General features: G+C 45.6%; 1 protein-coding gene across 2 annotated transcripts in view; it reads right to left on the bottom strand.

Annotated features, from left to right (window-relative positions):
- LOC139275066 (NADP-dependent malic enzyme-like) overlaps positions 1-18,055 on the bottom strand; it is a 279,205-nt gene that overhangs the window by 84,093 nt on the left and 177,057 nt on the right. For both annotated transcript variants that reach the window (XM_070892011.1, XM_070892010.1), the window contains exon 6: positions 11,624-11,785. In XM_070892011.1, the coding sequence (XP_070748112.1) occupies positions 11,624-11,785 (162 nt within the window). The remainder of the gene's footprint in view (positions 1-11,623; positions 11,786-18,055) is intronic.

The following is an 18,055-nucleotide window of genomic DNA, read 5'->3' as shown; positions in this document are numbered from 1 at the left end:
GTCAGGTCTCATGCTGCTTGGGGGAGTGCCCCTCGGGTCAGGTCTCGTGCTGCTTGGGGGAGTGCCCCTCGGGTCAGGTCTCGTGCTACTTGATGGAGTGCCCCTCGGGTCAGGTCTCATGCTGCTTGGGGGAGTGCCCCTCGGGTCAGGTCTCGTGCTGCTTGGGGGAGTGCCCCTCGGGTCAGGTCTCGTGCTACTTGATGGAGTGCCCCTCGGGTCAGGTCTCGCGCTGCTTGGGGGAGTGCCCCTCGGGTCAGGTCTCGCGCTGCTTGGAGGAGTGCCCCTCGGGTCAGGTCTCGCGCTGCTTGGGGGAGTGCCCCTCGGGTCAGGTCTCGCGCTGCTTGGTGGAGTGACACTCGGGTCAGGTCTCGTGCTGCTTGATGGAGTGCCCCTCGGGTCAGGTCTCGCGCTGCTTGGGGAGAGTGTCCCTCGGGTCAGGTCTCGTGCTGCTTGGTGGTTTGCCACAGCGCTGCTCCTCTCGCGCTCTCCTTATCTCCCCTCCGATCGGCTGCTGTTCTCGCGATGTTTTTCGTTCAAGTCAATGCTGTTCACTTGTTGTAGATCTCACTCCAATTCCCCAAGAATATGAATCCAACCAGCCACATGTTGACCTTCCTAATCTTCCTCTCCTAACCTGTCTCACACATGGCACAAGAAGCAATCCAGAGATTACCAACCTTGAGGTCTTGACTTTCAAACTGGTGCCTAATTCCTTAAACCCTTGCCTAATTCCTTAAACCCCTTCTGCAAGATGTCAATGCACTTCTATCAATGTTATTGTTTTCAACAAATATTGATCCACAAATTTTGTCTGTTCCCCCCCCTCCAATCTTCCTCAATGTTTCCATTTGTTCCATGATGTCTTTCACCCTAGCACCAAGGAGGCAACATAACATTTGGGACTCTCGGTCATGACTGAAAAAAAGCTTATTGATACTATTGCATCTGTCACTGTTGGCACTCTTCTATTCTTGTAGTCCACCTGCCTCTTACTCCTTTGTTAGTCCCTTGCTTGTCAGTGCCCCAATGCTGCTCAAACTTCAGAGCCATTGTTCGCCTCATACTTGTCTAACACTACGGGGTATAAATTAGACCTGGGCAGTAGTGCAAAACCTGTCGATAGTGAATCGGCAGCCCCTGTTGCAGTCCGTTTGATTTTCTTTTCCACTGAAGTCAAGATGAATTTATAACCCAATGTGTCAACTTGACAGTTCTAGTAATGCCGGGGTTCCTTGCACTTCAGTTCCGGCTTTCTCTGCTGCTCCTGCAGATTATGGCCCACCTATCTTTCTCCATTTACTGTGTGTCCTGAACTGTTTTGTACTGCCTCCTGGGTGACCATATTCTGGAGTATAATCCAGGAACCTCGAATTCTCTCTGATGCTGCAGAATGTGGCTAATTGCTCCTTGAGCACAGAAATCCTCCGTTCCAGAGACTCAATTGTCTGACACTTTGTGCAAATATATTGTCGATTGATAGACGATGGGATCACAGAGAGCACAGTGGAGATGGCAGAAGAACGTGCCTCCGGGTATAAAGGGGTGGGGGGGGGGGCGAGTTGAGAGCGTGAAGGTGATCCAGATGGTAAGACGGATCACATTCTTCCAACCCCATCCGCTTTAAACCCAAACCACGTACTCCCTCTTCTCCCCCTACACCTGGTTGATTTCTCGGATAGCTCGGTTTGTGTATGGCAAGTGACATCATTGGACTGGACGAAATCCGGAAGTCATGACACTAACTATTCACTTCATACCCAATAAACAATCTGTGACCCACACGCAATGCCCCAACTATGGGGGGGGGGCTGTAGTCAGGGAGGTCAGGAACTTGTTGGGGAAGAAGATCAGAAACCCAGTTTGGGGGGGGGGGGGGGGGGGGGGCGGGAGGGTAGCTGGGGAAAAATACCAGGGATTTTAACAGTGGGAGAAGGTCAAGAAGTTGGGCAGGGGGAGAATGTCAGAGAGTCAGGCAGGGGGAAAGGACAGGAACTCTGGCGGGCGGGGGGGAAGGTCAGGAACTTGGGCTGGGGCGCGGGGGCGAAGGTCAGGCACTTGGGCTGGGGGTGGGTGCCGGGGGGGGGAAGGTCAGGAACTTGGGCTGGGGGTGGGGGCGCGGGGGAAAGGTCAGGTACTTGGGCTGGGGGGGGCGCGGGGGTAAGGTCAGGCACTTGGGCTGGGGGGGGGGGCGCGGGGGGGAAGGTCAGGAACTTGGGCTGGGGGTGGGGCGCGGGGGGAAGGTCAGGCACTTGGGCTGGGGGGTGGGCGCGGGGGAAAGGTCAGGCACTTGGGATGGGGGGGGGCGCGGGGAGGAGGTCAGGAACTTGGGCTGGGGGGGGGGGCAGGGGAGGAGGTCATGAACTTGGGCTGGGGGGAAAAGATCAGGCACTTGGGCTAGCTGGGAAGAGGGCGGGGGGAAGGTGGAAGAGGTCAGGCACTTAGGCTGGGGGGGGAAGGAGGTCAGGAACATGGAGGGTTGGGCAGGAACTTCTTTGGGGGGGTGGGAGAAAATCTTAACCCAGGAGAGTGAGCCCTGTCTGTTGCAAGTGAGCTCTGTTCTGTCTGGAGTCGGCAGAATGGCTCGAATTACACTTTGCAAAGAAAAACTGTTAGGTGTGTTATTCTCCAAGAGAACCAATTAGCAATCAGGACTTGTCATTAAGGGTGTCCAATCAGAGCTTTAGGTGTTGCAAATTAACGTGTCCTTAAATCATTGCACAGGAAGTGAAATAAAGACTGGGATTAAAGGAGAGACATGAGAAAAACAGAACAACTAAAAAAAAAACATTCTTTTTTAGATCTACAAAATTTATTTTTTTCTGAGGGAATGAAACTCCACATTTTTTTAATTCTTTTTTTAGGGCCAGAGAGGTTGTTCAGTGGTAATCATCATTTATTACAGAATTAAAAACTCAGTTACTCCTGATTGTACAAGCCCTAAAGTTTTCATCTGTCTTTAACAGGAGACCAGTGGGTAATTACCCTAAGTTCATGCCATTACAGTGATCTCTGTGCAGATTCCATCAGCGCAGTGTGTGGAGGAGCAGGGCATCACTAACAACAACTTCCAGATTTCCATGTTTAACTGTGCATGTGCGGACGTCAGAGATTGCTGTCATTTTACCCTGCAGTTCCGACGAGTGCTGACAGCCTCACCGTTATCAGTACAGCAAAATCCAGCCCAATGTGCTGAAAAAAGGAGAGAACACTTTGCACATCTTATCATCTGATGATGATATGATGCAATTACATCGTGCATACTCAGTAGCCAATTTAATAAAGGCATACTGTGCATGTATTACCCCTGAAAGTACTTTATGCACTGTCCAGCAGACCTGACTTAAGATAATATAGTCAGTATTTCAGATGAATTATCTACTCTCATTGTTGGTTCTGTTAAAGTGAAGAATTTTTCCTCTTGTTAAATCATCATCATCATAGGCAGTCCTTCGAAACGAGAATGACTTGCTTCCACGCCGAAAAGGGATGAGTTCACAGGTGTTTCAGTGAAGGACTTAATAGTCCGGATCCCGAACTACATCTTGAAGGGTGGAAGACGCCTATGCGTGGATTTTTTAACGTGTGGTGGTCGTTAATAATCCACCAACAGATACCAACTTTATGCTCAAAAGGAACGAATTCCTATCTCAATACAAATTCATATAAATGGAAGAATATGTGTGTGAATACTGAAAAATAAATTAAAATCGGCAAAAACATTACCATTGTAGTTGTATGATATTTCTCATAGTGCTTGGTAACAGATTGAAATTATGGTCTATTGTTCCTATGAATCTGGCCAGATAAACACAACTGAACTCGCTGGAAACTATTAATTCTCTATGTGTTAAGGAAAGCACATGGCTCCTGAAAAGTTGTTATGACTCGAGCTGCACTCAGTCCAGTAAATCCCAGAACTGTGATGTGGGAACGTGAGTTAATTCATTAAAATTAAATCTAATATCCTCATCGTTTAAAATCAAAAACTTAACCCAAATAGTGCCAGCATTTCCCTTTGGGAGAACCCATTAAACTCCTAGCCACCCTTTGTTTGCAGTATCACAAAGGGGGAGGAATTGGGCTCGTGTGCGCCTACTGTTAGCGCCTCTGACACAAATGGGTTTTTGCACGGGAGTGACAAGAACAGCGCCCCACCCCACCCCTGGGAAATTGGGCGGGGGTTTTGCGGAAAGGCTAAGAGGTAGCGCCCCGCTCCTGCCATTAACGCCCCGCTTGACTGCACCCAGCGATGATGATGTCATCATGCGCAGCGCCCCATTACCGCCCCAGAAGAGAAATTCGGCCACGCCCCCTCATTTACCAACTGGCGCCAACAACAACAGTTTCAGCTGTCTAGTTGTAACTGGGAGTCGGCTGGAGGAGTGCTATTTAAAAGCGCCGTTACAAACAAATTTTGTCGGCCATTACTCTTTGCAGCTTGGCAACACAAAGGCAGAGTGGCTGTTGGACAGATTTAAGCCATTTTCACTTCAAGAATTGTTGTGCCTCTTAACCATTCCTTTGTTTCATTGAAGGCAGATTTGAAATGACAACATTTATATCGTTTCAAGGGGGCTGTGTTGGCACGTGACCTCCTGCTCTGACGTCACCTTCGGAGGCTTCTTAGGCAGGGCAGAGAGCAAGGCAGGGACAAAGGCAGAAAAATGTGGGCAGAGGGAGAAGGCAACAGGAGGCCTTACCCTCCCAGGGTATTCTGGCAACAGTTTCCCGACATCAATTTCACTGAGGAACAGTGTGTTCGAAGGCTGCATTTCAGCAAGGACGTGGTCACAGAGCTTTGCCATCTGCTGCAACCAGATCTCGTACCTCAGACCAGGGTGAGAACGGCTCTCTCCTTGGCAGTCAAGATTACCATCGTGCTCAATTTCTATGCCATTGGATCCTTCCAGTGTGCAACAGGAGACATTTCCAACATCTCCCAGTTTGCCGTCCATCGCTCCATCCGCAAGGTCACAGAAGCTCTGTACAGAAGGAGAAGGGACTACATTTCCTTCCCTATCACCAGAGAGAAGTAGTACGAGCGTGCATGTGGCTTCGTCAGGATAGCGAGCTTCCCCATGGTCCAGAGCGCCATTGACTGCACCCACATCGCTTTGTGGGCACCGCATAACAATCCTGAGGTATTCCATAACCACAAAGGCTTCCACTCACTGAACGTGCAATTGGTGTGCGACTACCCACGCAGAAACCTCACCGTCAATGGTCGCTATCTTGGCAGGCTGGCTGCTGGGAGACCAGGGCTATCCGCTCTCTATGTGACTCATGACTCCCCTCCGCAACCCCAACATTCCTGCCCAGCTCTCATACAATGAGACCGATGCTGCCACTAGGAACATCAGAGTAGACCATCGGAGTGCTCAAGCAATGGTTCCACTGCCTTGACCGCTCGGGAGGCCTCCTCCAGTACTCGCCTGAGCGGGTGTCCCTATTCATCATTGTCTGCTGCATGCTGCATAACCTGGTCATCATGAGGGCACAGCCATTGCCACCAGGCATAGCCGTACCACCTCAGGAGGAGGAGGAGGAGCAGCAAAAGGAGGAGGACGAGGAGGAGCAGAAGCAGCAACACCAACAGCGGAGGAGGCAGCCACTCAATCGCGACCATCTCATCAGACTTCAGTCCCAGTGAATTCCATCCCACTTCCCGGTTCCTCTGGACATCCCCATCACATCAATTTGCCATTCCATACCAAAGCCCCAAAACTGAAATGAGGGACAACAGCAAAGATGAAACATTCAAATAAAAATGTATGTAAAAACAATTAACTGTATCATAATATATTTAAGAATCACCCTTGTACACTTCTTTATATCCCCTCTTTGCTTTACCTATTCTAGTGCTCCTCCGCATTGTGTCCCCTGTGGCTGCAGCATGGCTGGTGGAAGGCTGCTGTGTGTCAGGGCCAGAGACTACAGATGGCCTTACAGGATGCCCTCGACCAGCTCTGGGCCTAGAAGGCCCGGCTGTAGACTGCACCATCTCAGGCTGGGTGGCAGCAGTCTGGGCAGTTGAGGTTCCCCCCCCACCCCCCTCATTCCGCTGCTGTTCCCTCCTGTTATGTGCCATCTTGGCCTGCAAAAGGAAGGATCTTGTGTGAGTAAGAGTTCAGCTAATTATTTGGAAGATATGCCTGCCGTGGGTAAATAGTTGTGAATGTAGGCAAGGCGTGAGATGGAATGTGAGTGTGAGCAGCTGCAGATGCTTGGTGGTTGAGTGGTGGGGGAGTGGTGGTTTGCACAGTGTACACAGACAGTGGTTCAGAGGCTGTATGCAGGAGGTGAGGAAGCTTGTCCTCACCTTCACCACCCGACTGAGGTTGTTGAATTTCTTACAGCACTCTGTCAGGGTTCTATCTACCACAGTGCTGGCCGACACCTCCTCGGCCTCTTCTCGCCACATGGCCCTGAAAACCTGTGGCGATGGCCTCCTTCCAGAGGGAGGGAACAGCGACTCACTCCTTCTCTCGACAGCCCCCACCAGTGTCTCCAATGCCACATTGTTGAAGCTCGTGGTCCTCACCCTTCCAGCAAGATTCGCACCAGTCATTGAACAAAGGTGTCTGAGTTGCTGAGAGATTTGGCTCAAAAGTGCAGCAATGCTGAAAATGAGCAGCTGCAGCTTGAAATTACCTCCCCTTTAAATGCTGGAATGAGCTGGAGCAAGTCAGCTGTAATTGGGTAACTCTCTGTCAATAGCGTCCCTGCAGTGCCCCACTGAGGCCATTAGTGCCTCATTTACCGCCCACTTCAGACCTGGGGCGAAACCACCCAATTTCCCACAATTTTGCAAGTAATTTCGCTGGGCGCTAACTTTTCAAAAAGTTAAAAGTTAACAACCCAAACGGGCCGCTAACGAATTTCACCTCCCCCCCACCCCCTAAGTTTTTTGCTATCAAGTCAGAAAGTTACACTGGAATTGTGGCAATTAGCCACTGGTAACCTGAACTTTAATTGCTAAATCAATACTATAACTTAAACCAAAAAATCTCTTCCATGCCAATTAGGTAACGATCTGAAGAAATGATATTGCCTGCTTGCCTTTCCCATATATCTTGTGTCTTTCAGAAGGGAGCGAGACAGGTTTCTTTTGTGGGGCATAAACCATGTAGAGATAAAATGCTCACAGGAAAGCAGGAAGGAAAACAGTGAAAGCAGAAAAGGCTGGAAAAATTTCATTCATTTGAAACGATACTGCATCAACGTGATTGAAAAATGTAACCTATTTCGTTACAACTAAATTGAAAGCTCCCTACAACTTCAAGTGTTTGAATAGATTTGCAACTTGTCTTGCTCTCAATTTATAAATCTCACTCCTAACATCTCCAATGATGACCGCTATGTCAGTGACTCATGGAGAGGAGAGATGGAACAAGGATACCCAAGAGAGAGCAAGAGACTGTGTTTTGGATAAGAGGATATGGAAAGAGGAGAAAATCAAGGAAAGAGGGGACAGTGGAAAAAGGGGAGGTAGGATAGAGAAGAAAGTGACAGGCGTGAGGAAGGAGGAGGAGTGAGTTGTGGGTATTAGTCATATTTTTTCTGTTAAAGTAAAATAAAATAAAATAAGACAGGCACTGCAGTGGCTAACTTGTGTGGCTATTCAAGACATAATTGCATTCATTTCAATATAGTACATCTTTCTCCGTGCTTCCCCCCCAAAGCCCAGCCCAATTTTTTATATCCCGCCGTGTACAATTAGCTTCATGAATAACCAAATTAAATATGAGAAAGATCCAATTGTCAATCAGCTATGGGTTTGTCTGTTCTGAAGCTTCAAAAGCTACTTTGTTGTACCAAGGGATCTTGCCAAACTCTTCCTTTACATTGCTCCCCTTCATGGAGTGGGGCTGTAATGGAGCTTGGCATCGTACTTGCAGTGGTTGGCACCCCATGCTGGAACTAGCGAGCTGTACCATGCTAGGTTTCTCACCGATATCTCCACTGCATTCCTTTCTCAGCCTCTGCACCAAGCGACTTCTCATTCTCAGTGATTTCAACCTCCATCCCAACTCATCGTGCCCTCTTTCCTCAGAGTTCAGAGCCTTCCTATCCTCCCTCCATATAAACTCCCCTACCCTTATTCACCACTAGCCCCTTGCCATTTCACATGGCCTCTCTATTCCCACTGTGTCAATCGTAGATAAGGCCATCTCTGATCACTTTCTGTATCCCTCTTCACTCACATCCCCCTTCCCCCTCCCAACCCCACTTCCTTCTGTGTCCGTTCCTAGAAAAAAAACTCTCCTGCAAATCACTTACAAAAGCATTTACAAATTCCCAACTGTCCAGCCTTTTCCCCTCCATTCGCAATTACATTTTTGTAGCTACTGTTCTGCTCAATCACACCCTCACCTGTACATTGATGCTCTTGTCCCCACTAAAACCAATACTCTCTCTCGCCCAGGTCGTTCCCACTGATGTGGCCCTCAGCTCTTCTCTCTTAAGTCCAAGGATGCAGACTTGAACGTTTATGGCGGAAAACTGGTTTAGCTATTCAAAGCCAAATCTGGCTGGACCACATAAAGACCATATTGAGTCCTGTTCCTCTTTGCCAAAATTGCTCATTACTCCAAATTCAACCTGGAATGCAAAGATAACCCTCGGCTTCTCTTCTGCACTGACTCCTCCACCCTCACATACGAACAAGTGAGAGGAGCTCAGGGACTTCGTTGTCAGTAAGATTGAGACCATGCATTCTGTTGCCTCTGCTTCCCTCCCTTCCCCGAGCCCACCAACCTGTCCTAAGGTTCTCCCAGCTCAGCCCTGAGCTTGCATCCTTCTCTAGTTTCTCTCCCATCTCCCCTCACGCCTTCTTCCGAGCTCAGCTTGTCCATAAGTTCCAGCTCCTCCCCCCCCCCACCCCCGATCCTATTCCCACCAAACTGGCAACCACCCAGCGTTCCTTCCTGACCCCCATCTGAGCTAACATTGTTAATGGTTCCCTCTCCACAGGTATTGTGCCCCTCCCCTTCAAATCTGCTGTCATCACCCCTCTCCTCAAAACACCTTCCCTTGACACCTCTGTACTTGCAAACTACCGCCCCATCTCCAACCTCCCTTTTCTCTTCAAAGTACTTAAAAGTGTTGTCGCTTCCCAAGTCCATGACCATTTTTCCCACAACTCCATGTTTGAATCCCTCCATTCAGATTTCCACCCTTACCAGAACACTGAAACTGCCCTGATCAAAGTCACAAATAACATTCTATGTGATTGTGACCGTGGTAACCTATCCCTCCTCATCCTTCTCGACCGGTCTGTAGCCTTTGACACAGTTGATTACATCATACTCCTCCAACGTCCAGCTAGTTGACACTGCACTAGCCTGGTTCCATTCCTATCTATGCAGTCGTAGCCAGAGAATCACCTGCGATGGCTTCCATTACCACTCCCGCACAATTACCACTCGAGTCCTCCAAGGATCCATCCTTGCTCCTCTCTCATCTCTCATCTACATGCTGCCCCTTGGTATCATCCGAAAACACGACAGGTTCTATATGTATGCTGACAAAACCCAACTCACCACCTCTCTCGACCCCTCCACTGTCTCCGATTTGTCACGCTGCTTGTCCAACAACCAGTCCTCAATAAGAAGAAATTTCCTCCCTCTCCCTGGTCACTGTCTGAGGCTGAATCAGACCATTCCTAACCTTGCCGTCTTATTTGACCATCACCAAGACACCCTGCTTCTACCTACGTAACATTGTCCATCTCTGCCCCTGCTTGAGCTTATCTGCTACTGAAACGCTCACCCATGCCTCTGTAACCTCTCGACTTGACTATTCCAACACTCTCCTGTCCAGCCTCCCATCTTCCAGCCTCCATAAAAAACTCATCCAAAACTCTTCTGTCCATATCCTAACTTGCATAAAGTACCGTTCACCCATCACCCCTGCGCTCACTGACCCACATTGGCTCCCGGCCCGACAACACCTTGATTTTAAAATTCCCATCCTTATTCTCAAATCATTCCATGGCCTCGCCCCTCACTATCTCTAACCTCCTCTCCCTCTCAGACATTTGTGCGCTCCTCCAATTCTGGCCTCTTGCGCATTCCCGATTTTACTCACACCACCAATGGCAGCCATACCTTCAGCTGCCTGGGCCCCTAGGTGCTGAAATTCCCTCATTAAGCCTCTCTGCCTTTCTCTCTTCCTTTAAGATGCTCCTTAAAACCTGCCACTTTGATCAAGCTTTTGGTCACCTGTCCTAATATCTCTATGTGTCTTGGTGTTAAATTTTGTTTGATAATTCTCCTGTGAAGCACCTTGGGATGTTTTACTATGTTAAAGGTTCTATATAAATGCAAGTTGTTGTAGTTGTGGTGAACCGGCTGATATTACAAACAGGTCAGCATGTGTAAGCCATATTTTCCATCCTCATTTATGTTCACAGTGCTCTATTTGTCCTTATGCCATGTTTTGCAACCCCACATCACCCACTTCCATCTCCTTATCACTTGCCTCTGCCTCACTCCCTCTGCTGCTGAAACCCTCATTTATGCCTTTGTCACCTCTAGCCTCAGTTACTCCAGTGCTCTCCTATTCAAATCCTTCCATAGTCTCGCCCCTCCATCTCTTTAACCTTCCCCAGCCTTGCACACCCCCTCACCCCAATCTCTGGTCTCTCATATATCCCCTCTCCCTTTGCTATTCTCTGGAATTGACTCCCTAACCCTGGCTCTCTCTACCTCCCTTGCCTGCTTTAAACACTCCATAAAGCCCACTTCTTTGACTAAACCTTTGGTCACCCTTCATAATACTTTGTTGCTTTGGCCCAGCACCCATTGTTCCCTTCATGCCTCTGAAGTAACTTGGGACATTTTTCTAACTTAAAAGAGGCCATATAAATGCAAGCTGCTGCTGTTGTTGTAATGGATCAAAAGCAGCTTGGCCCAAATTATCAGCTTAGTTGGTGTATGCCAGAAAGCAGACAGGATCTATAATTAATTATAAGTGTATAATTGTAAGTTTCATGAGTACAACCTTGCCTGCATCAATCTATTACCACTCAATAATGTATCTAATTAACATGGTCAGCAATATCAGAACAGAGACCGATCCCAGTATGTTTTCTGACAAGAGCAGTATTTCTGCTCTACCCTGATAATGTCAGTTCAAAATATGCTTTTTAGTCAAATAATTTAAAATCACAATTAACTTTGCAGCAATCAGTCTGTTGAACTTCAAAATAGCATGCTGTGTACCAATGATCGTTGTCATAATATGGAAAGGGAGGACATGAATCATTTATAGGAATTCAGTAAACTCATTATCTTCATGGACCAAACAAAGAGAGTAAATAACATGTACTTTCACCGCAGACAACTCAGAATGGAGTTTGAGTGATGGTTGAGGATTTTAACTGCCTCTGCTGATATCAGCTGGAAGGGCAGTACAGTTGACATTTTACTCAGCTATATATTTGCTGATAAGTCAGATTTGTAAATAACATTACTTGCTTTGTGGGTCTCAAATCGCAAAAGATCGGAGACTTTTCAAAAATTATTTTCTTTAATGTTTCATTGTACTAATAAAGTGTGGACACAAATTTTATTCCATAGCCTTTAAAAAATATATCATAAAAACTATTTAAATAATGTACCTCGTTGTCTGTACCAACATCCAGAAGCACAGGAAGGCAATGCTGTGGCTTCACACCACCACAGGCTGTGTAGAGAGCTAGTTTTCCCACTGGAATTCCCATTCCATAGCTTCCAAGATCTCCAAGTCCAAGGATACGTTCTCCATCGGTTACAACAATGGCCTGAGAAAATGTTTTTAAAAAAAATCAGTATAAACTAGTTCTTTTAATTTACAATCCAGGTCTAAACATTGGCTTAAAAGCAGCTGATGATCTCTATGAAAACATGTGAACCAAGTGAATATCTGTTTGGCAGTGACTCACCAAGAGAGAAATACTTGATCATTATTTTAGCAACTGGTATGCAATATTTTACTGCTCCACAATTAGAAGGATTTCATAAGCAAATCTATTATGATGTGAAATCACTGTTAACTTGTTAAGGGAGTATCATGAAAATGTTTGGCAAAGCAATATTCAGAAATAGACTTTTGATTAATGCTTCTTTAGATGGTCTTTCTTCAATGATCATGGTTCCTTGTACAGATAAAGACGTCACAAAATGATTAAAGAACTTACACCAATATATTGCCTCATTATCTCTCTAAAACATTCTATTGTGTAATTACTAAACACAGCAGCCATTTTGCACCTAGCAAGATCTCACAAACAGTAAGAAGATGAATGTCCGGTTCATCTGTTTTTGAAGTTGTTGGGTGAGGAAAGAATGACAGTCAGGGCATTGTAAGACTTCCATAGTGCATTGGGATCTTTGATCTTCATCTGAAACACTGGAACAGGAAGATGAGGACTCTGATGTTTTATTTAAGCAATGGCATCTCTGAAAACGCAAGGTTTCCTCAGTGTTGTACTGAAACATTTGCCTCAATTATGTGCTCAAGTCCTAGAGTGGAGTTTTTACCCATGACCACCCATGAACTTCTGATGCAGAAGTGAGGAGTACTGCCAATTGAGTCAGATGACATTTAAAAACCTAGCTAACTATAGTAACTTTATACTTGGAAATGTTATAAAAGATAAAAAACAACTAGTTTTAGATCAGACAGGCATGTGTGCTTGTATTACAAGATAATCCTTACTCAACACCAGTGAGTAATGATTTGTGACATCTGGCTTAGCCACTCGATGTAAACCCTCTGATTAAAAGGGAAAGCCTTGAATTAAACTGTACCAGTGGAAAGTCTCAGTTCTCTGCACCCTGGTTCCATACCCGTTTTTAGAGCAAATTACTTAGCCCAGTTCCATTGTGCACAAATCTCGTACAGTGCATGCTTCAGAGTCAAACATCATCAAATTACTCTGACTGATACACCAAACACATGAAAAACAACCCAGTATAATTAGCTGATTTTGCCATGGTCATCATGTTCTTTATTAGGCAGCATGTTCTTTCTGCTATTGTAATTTTTGCTTAAAGGTCTTCATGAGAATTCAACTTTTTTTTTAAAAACACTGCTTTTGGCCTGGACCGATGACAAAAAAATGGAACAGGCACTAAAACAACTCAGTTAAGAATGTAGCATATCTAGGCATCCTGAACTTTATACAACTGCCTTTTAAAGAAATCAGCTTCATTGAGATGCATGCAGTTCGATTAACATGAGCAAATAAGGACAAATCTAAATACATGTGATTAGAAAATAGACATGAGGAAGGCCATGAGGCTTGTTTAAATTCATGAATCCAGAAAGATTCTGCAGACTCTTCTCCCCACCCACACCTCCTCTTATCATGGTATCCAACTGGTTCTTAAAAGATTCCAGAGTTTTTGCTTCCATCACCTTACTGAGAAATCTATTTTATGTGTTGATCACATTTGCTGTAAAAAAAACCTCTCACATCCGTTCTAAATTTTGCTTGTACTAGTTTAAGCCTGTGTATCCCATCCATGTGCTGTCACAATTTAGTTAGGAAAAGTGTTCTGGGTTTATCTTCTATTCCATTTATTGGTCCTGAATTCCCGGTTTCTTCTTCCCGCGTTCGGTGAAAAGATGCGCACTTACCTTTTGGTCGAATACTCACCAGAGATCCCGGTCCTGAGGCCTCCTCTTCTTGTGCAACGGAGCGAGTTCACGTTGGGATGTCTGCAGGAGTCACGTGGGCCTGGACACCCAATCACGGTAAAGTATTTTCTCATTCATAGTAATAGGAGTTTCGTAAGTCCGAAACTCCCATTTCTATGAATGAGAAACACCCCCAAACACTACATAAAAAATTTAAAAATCACCTCACATAAATACATTATAGAAATTAAAGTTGATAGAAATGTTTTTGAAAAAAAAATTGCTGATTTTTTAAAAACAGTTTATGGTTTAAAATAAATTTACCCAAGTGGGCAGGGTTCTTAACATAAATATGTATTTTAAAATTGTATTTTTATATATTTTTGATATGTTTTAAAACTCTTATGCTGGTAAAAGCAGGCTATGCGTTTTATGGACATTCGCAAGAGATGGACAAATACCACAATCTCTGCCGTGGGAATGTCCTTGCTGCCGAGATGCGTGTGACCTGTCAAGCCAGAAACTTGACAGATCAAAAAAGCCGGTTTTCGACACATGTGCATTGCGTGCCGAAAACTGGCTTTTGCGATGCCTTCCCAGGTCTGTACACACTCCGTACAGACCCGGGGAGGCTGGGATTTCAGGGCCATTATCTTGCAAATCTATCAAAGGTTAACTCTGAGCTCCTTCATTTCAAGCTTGTAAAGTCACAATTTAGTGAACCAACTCCAGACTTGAATGTCTCCCTCATGTCTCAGTGACCAGAGGTGAATACAGTAGTGTAGTCTGACCAGAGTCCTGTATAATTTTAAGTAGGATTTCCTACTGTTTTAGTTACATAATACATGAATGTTCGGACATGTTGAGCTCCATATCTACAAAAATCCTTATATCTCCCACAACTTCATCCTTAACTGTTTTGATACCTTACATGGAGTACTTGTGAGACTGTTTCCTTATGTGCAGTGCTTTGCATTTGACCCTATTGACCCCATTTGGCCGCAGGTAAAGGTTACACTGGCAGATAGGGAATCGGTGACCAGCAGGAAGAGCAAGGGAAGGTAGGCAGTGCAGGGGTTCCCTGCGGTCATCTCCCTCCAAAACAGATATACCGTTTTGGATACCGTTGGGGGACATGGCTCATCAGGGGAAGGCAGCAGGAGCCAAGTTCATGGCACCATGGGTGGCTCTGCTGCACAGGAGGGCAGGAAAAAGAGTGGGAGAGCTATAGTGATAGGGGATTCTATTGTAAGAGGAATAGATAGACGTTTCTGCGGCCGCAAACGAGACTCCAGGATGGTATGTTGCCTTCCTGCTGCAAGGGTCAAGGATGTCTCGGAGCTGCTGCAGGGTATTCCGGAGGGGTAGGGTGAACAGCCAGTTGTCGTGGTGCATATTAGGTATCAACGATATAGGTAAAATATGGGATGAGGTCCTACAAGCTGAATTTAGGGAGCTAGGAGTTAAATTAAAAAGTAGGACTTCAAAGGTAGTAATCTCAGGATTGCTAACAGTTCCACATGCTAGTCAGAGTAGGAATAGCAGGATAGTTCAGATGAATATGTGGCTTGAGGAGTGGTGCAAGGGGGAGGGATTCAAATTCCTGAGACATTGGAACCGGTTCTGGATGAGGTGGGACCAGTACAAACCGGACGGTCTGCACCTGGGCAGGACCGGAACCAATGTCCTAGGCGGAGTATTTACGAGCCCTGTTGGGGAGGGTTTAAACTAATATGGCAGGGGGATGGGAATCTACGCAGCGAGGCAGAGGGAAGTAAAAAGGGGGCAGAAGCAAAAGATAGGAAGGAGAAAAACAAGAGTGGAGAGCAGAGAAATCAAGGGCAAAAATCAAAAAGGGCCACATTACAACATAATTCTAAAAGGACAAAGAGTGTTAAAAAAACAAGCCTGAAGGCTTTGAGTCTCAATGCGAGGAGGATTCGCAATAAGGTGGATGAATTAATTGCGCAGATAGCTGTTAACGGATATAATGTAATTGGGATTACGGAGACATGGCTCCAGGGTAACCAAGGCTGGGAACTCAACATCCAGGGATATTCAATATTCAGGAAGGATAGACAGGAAGGAAAAGGAGGTGGGGTAGCGTTACTGGTTAAAGAGGAGATTAACGCAATAGAAACGAAGGACATTAGCTTGGATGATGTGGAATCTATATGGGTAGAGCTGCGAAACACCAAAGAGCAGAAAAGGTTAGTGGGAGTTATATACAAGGCCACCAAACTGTTTGTTGTAGAGAGTAGAAATATATATAGACTTAGGCATTAGGCACCTGCTGGATATTTAAAACTCACATAAGCTTAAATGGACACACACATAAAATGGCTGCCCAGGCATTATGGGAAATCAGGTAGTCAAACTGTGAACTGTTGAACGTTCACTGACCGAGCAATAACCCTGTGAGGCCCACTGTAGGAATGCCTGGGAAGACAGAGATAAGAAGGAAACCATCTCCTGTGAACAAGGCCATGAAACCAATTATTTCAGGAAGAAAGATAAGAGGGAAACCATTTGCTGTAAACAAGGCTATATACCAATTATTTCTCCCAGATGAAAGAACTAATTCTATTGGGTTAAAGAACCTATATGTAATCTATAATCGTTCTGATTGGCTTGTGTCCAGCCGTGATGGGCTGTGTAGCTGTAGTAAACTGTTTTGTAACTGTTGTGAAACATATAAAGGTGCATGTAATCCTTTGTTCTGTGGAGAGAAACCTGGATACGGTCCTGTGTGTTTCCTCCCCGCTGAGCGTTATTAAATACCGTCAGGCATTGGAACCGACCCTGAGTGTTGAGTGATTCTTCTAAGAAAACACTAACGCTAACAATGGCGTAGCGCTAACACTGTTATAGGGAGGTTGGGGATGGCATCAAACAGAAAATTAGGGATGCATGCAATGAGGGTACAGCAGTTATCATGGGTGACTTCAATCTACATATAGATTGGGTTAACCAAACTGGTAGCAGTACTGTGGAGGAGGATTTCCTGGAGTGTATAAGGGATGGTTTTCAAGACCAATATGTCGAGGAGCCAACTAGAGAGCAGGCCATCCTAGACTGGGTCTTGTGTAATGAGAGAGGATTAATTAGCAATCTGGTCGTGTGAGGCCCCTTGGGGAAGAGTGACCACAATATGGTAGAATTCTTCATTAAGATGGAGAGTGACACAGTTAATTCAGAGACTAGGGTCCTGAACTTAAAGAAAGGTAACTTCGATGGTATGAGTCGTGAATTGGCTAGGATAGACTGGCAAATGATTCTTAAAGGGCTGACAGTGGATAGGCAATGGCAGACATTTAAAGATCACATGGATGAACTACAACAATTGTACATCCCTGTCTGGATAAAAAATAAAAAGGGGAAGGTGGCTCAACCCTGGCTAACAAGGAAATTTAGAGACAGTGTTAAATCCAAGGAAGAGGCATATAAATTGGCCAGAAAAAGCAACAAACCTGTGGACTAGGAGAAATTTAGAATCCAGCAGAGGGGGACTAAGGGTTTAATTAGGAGGGGGAAAATATAGAGTGCAAGAGTAAGCTTGCTGGGAACATAAAAACTGACTGTAAAAGCTTCCAAAGAGATGTGAAGAGAAAAAGATTAGTGAAGACAAACGTAGATCCCTTGCAGTCAGAATCAGGTGAATTCATAATGGGGAACAAGGAAATGGCAGACCAATTGAACAAATACTTTGGTTCTGTCTTCACTAAGGAAAACGCAAATAACCTTCCGGAAATACTAGGGAACCGAGGATCTAGCGAGAAGGAGGAACTGATGGAAATCCTTATTAGTCAGGAAATTGTGTTAGGGAAATTGATGGGATTGAAGGCCGATAAATCCCCAGGGCCTGATAGTCTGCATCCCAGAGAACTTAAGGAAGTGGCCCTAGAAATAGTGGATGCATTGGTGGTCATTTTCCAGCATTCTAGCGACTCTGGATCAGTTCCTATGGATTAGAGGGTAGCTAATGTAACCCCACTTTTTAAAAAAGGAGGGAGAGAAAACAGGGAATGAAAGACCGGTTAGCCTGACATCGGCAGTGGGAAAATGTTGGAATCAATTATTAAAGATGTAATAGCAGCGCATTTGGAAAGCAGTGACAGGATTGGTCCAAGTCAGCATGGATTTATGAAAGGGAAATCATGCTCGACAAATCTTCTAGAATTCTTTGAGGATGTAACTTGCAGAGTGGACAAGGGAGAACCAGTGGATGTGGTGTATTTGGACTTTCAAAAGGCTTTTGACAAGGTCCCACACAAGAGATTAGTGTGCAAAATTATGCTATTGGGGGTAATGTATTGACGTGGATAGAGAACTTGTTGGCAGACAGGAAACAGAGTCGGAATAAACGGGTCCTTTTCAGAATGGCAGGAAGTGACTAGTGGGATACCGCAAGGTTCAGTGCTGGGACTCC

Source organism: Pristiophorus japonicus, chromosome 10, assembly GCF_044704955.1.
Source record: "Pristiophorus japonicus isolate sPriJap1 chromosome 10, sPriJap1.hap1, whole genome shotgun sequence".
In the NCBI taxonomy this organism is placed as follows: domain Eukaryota; kingdom Metazoa; phylum Chordata; class Chondrichthyes; family Pristiophoridae; genus Pristiophorus; species Pristiophorus japonicus.
This window is presented reverse-complemented; position numbering and strand designations above follow the sequence as displayed.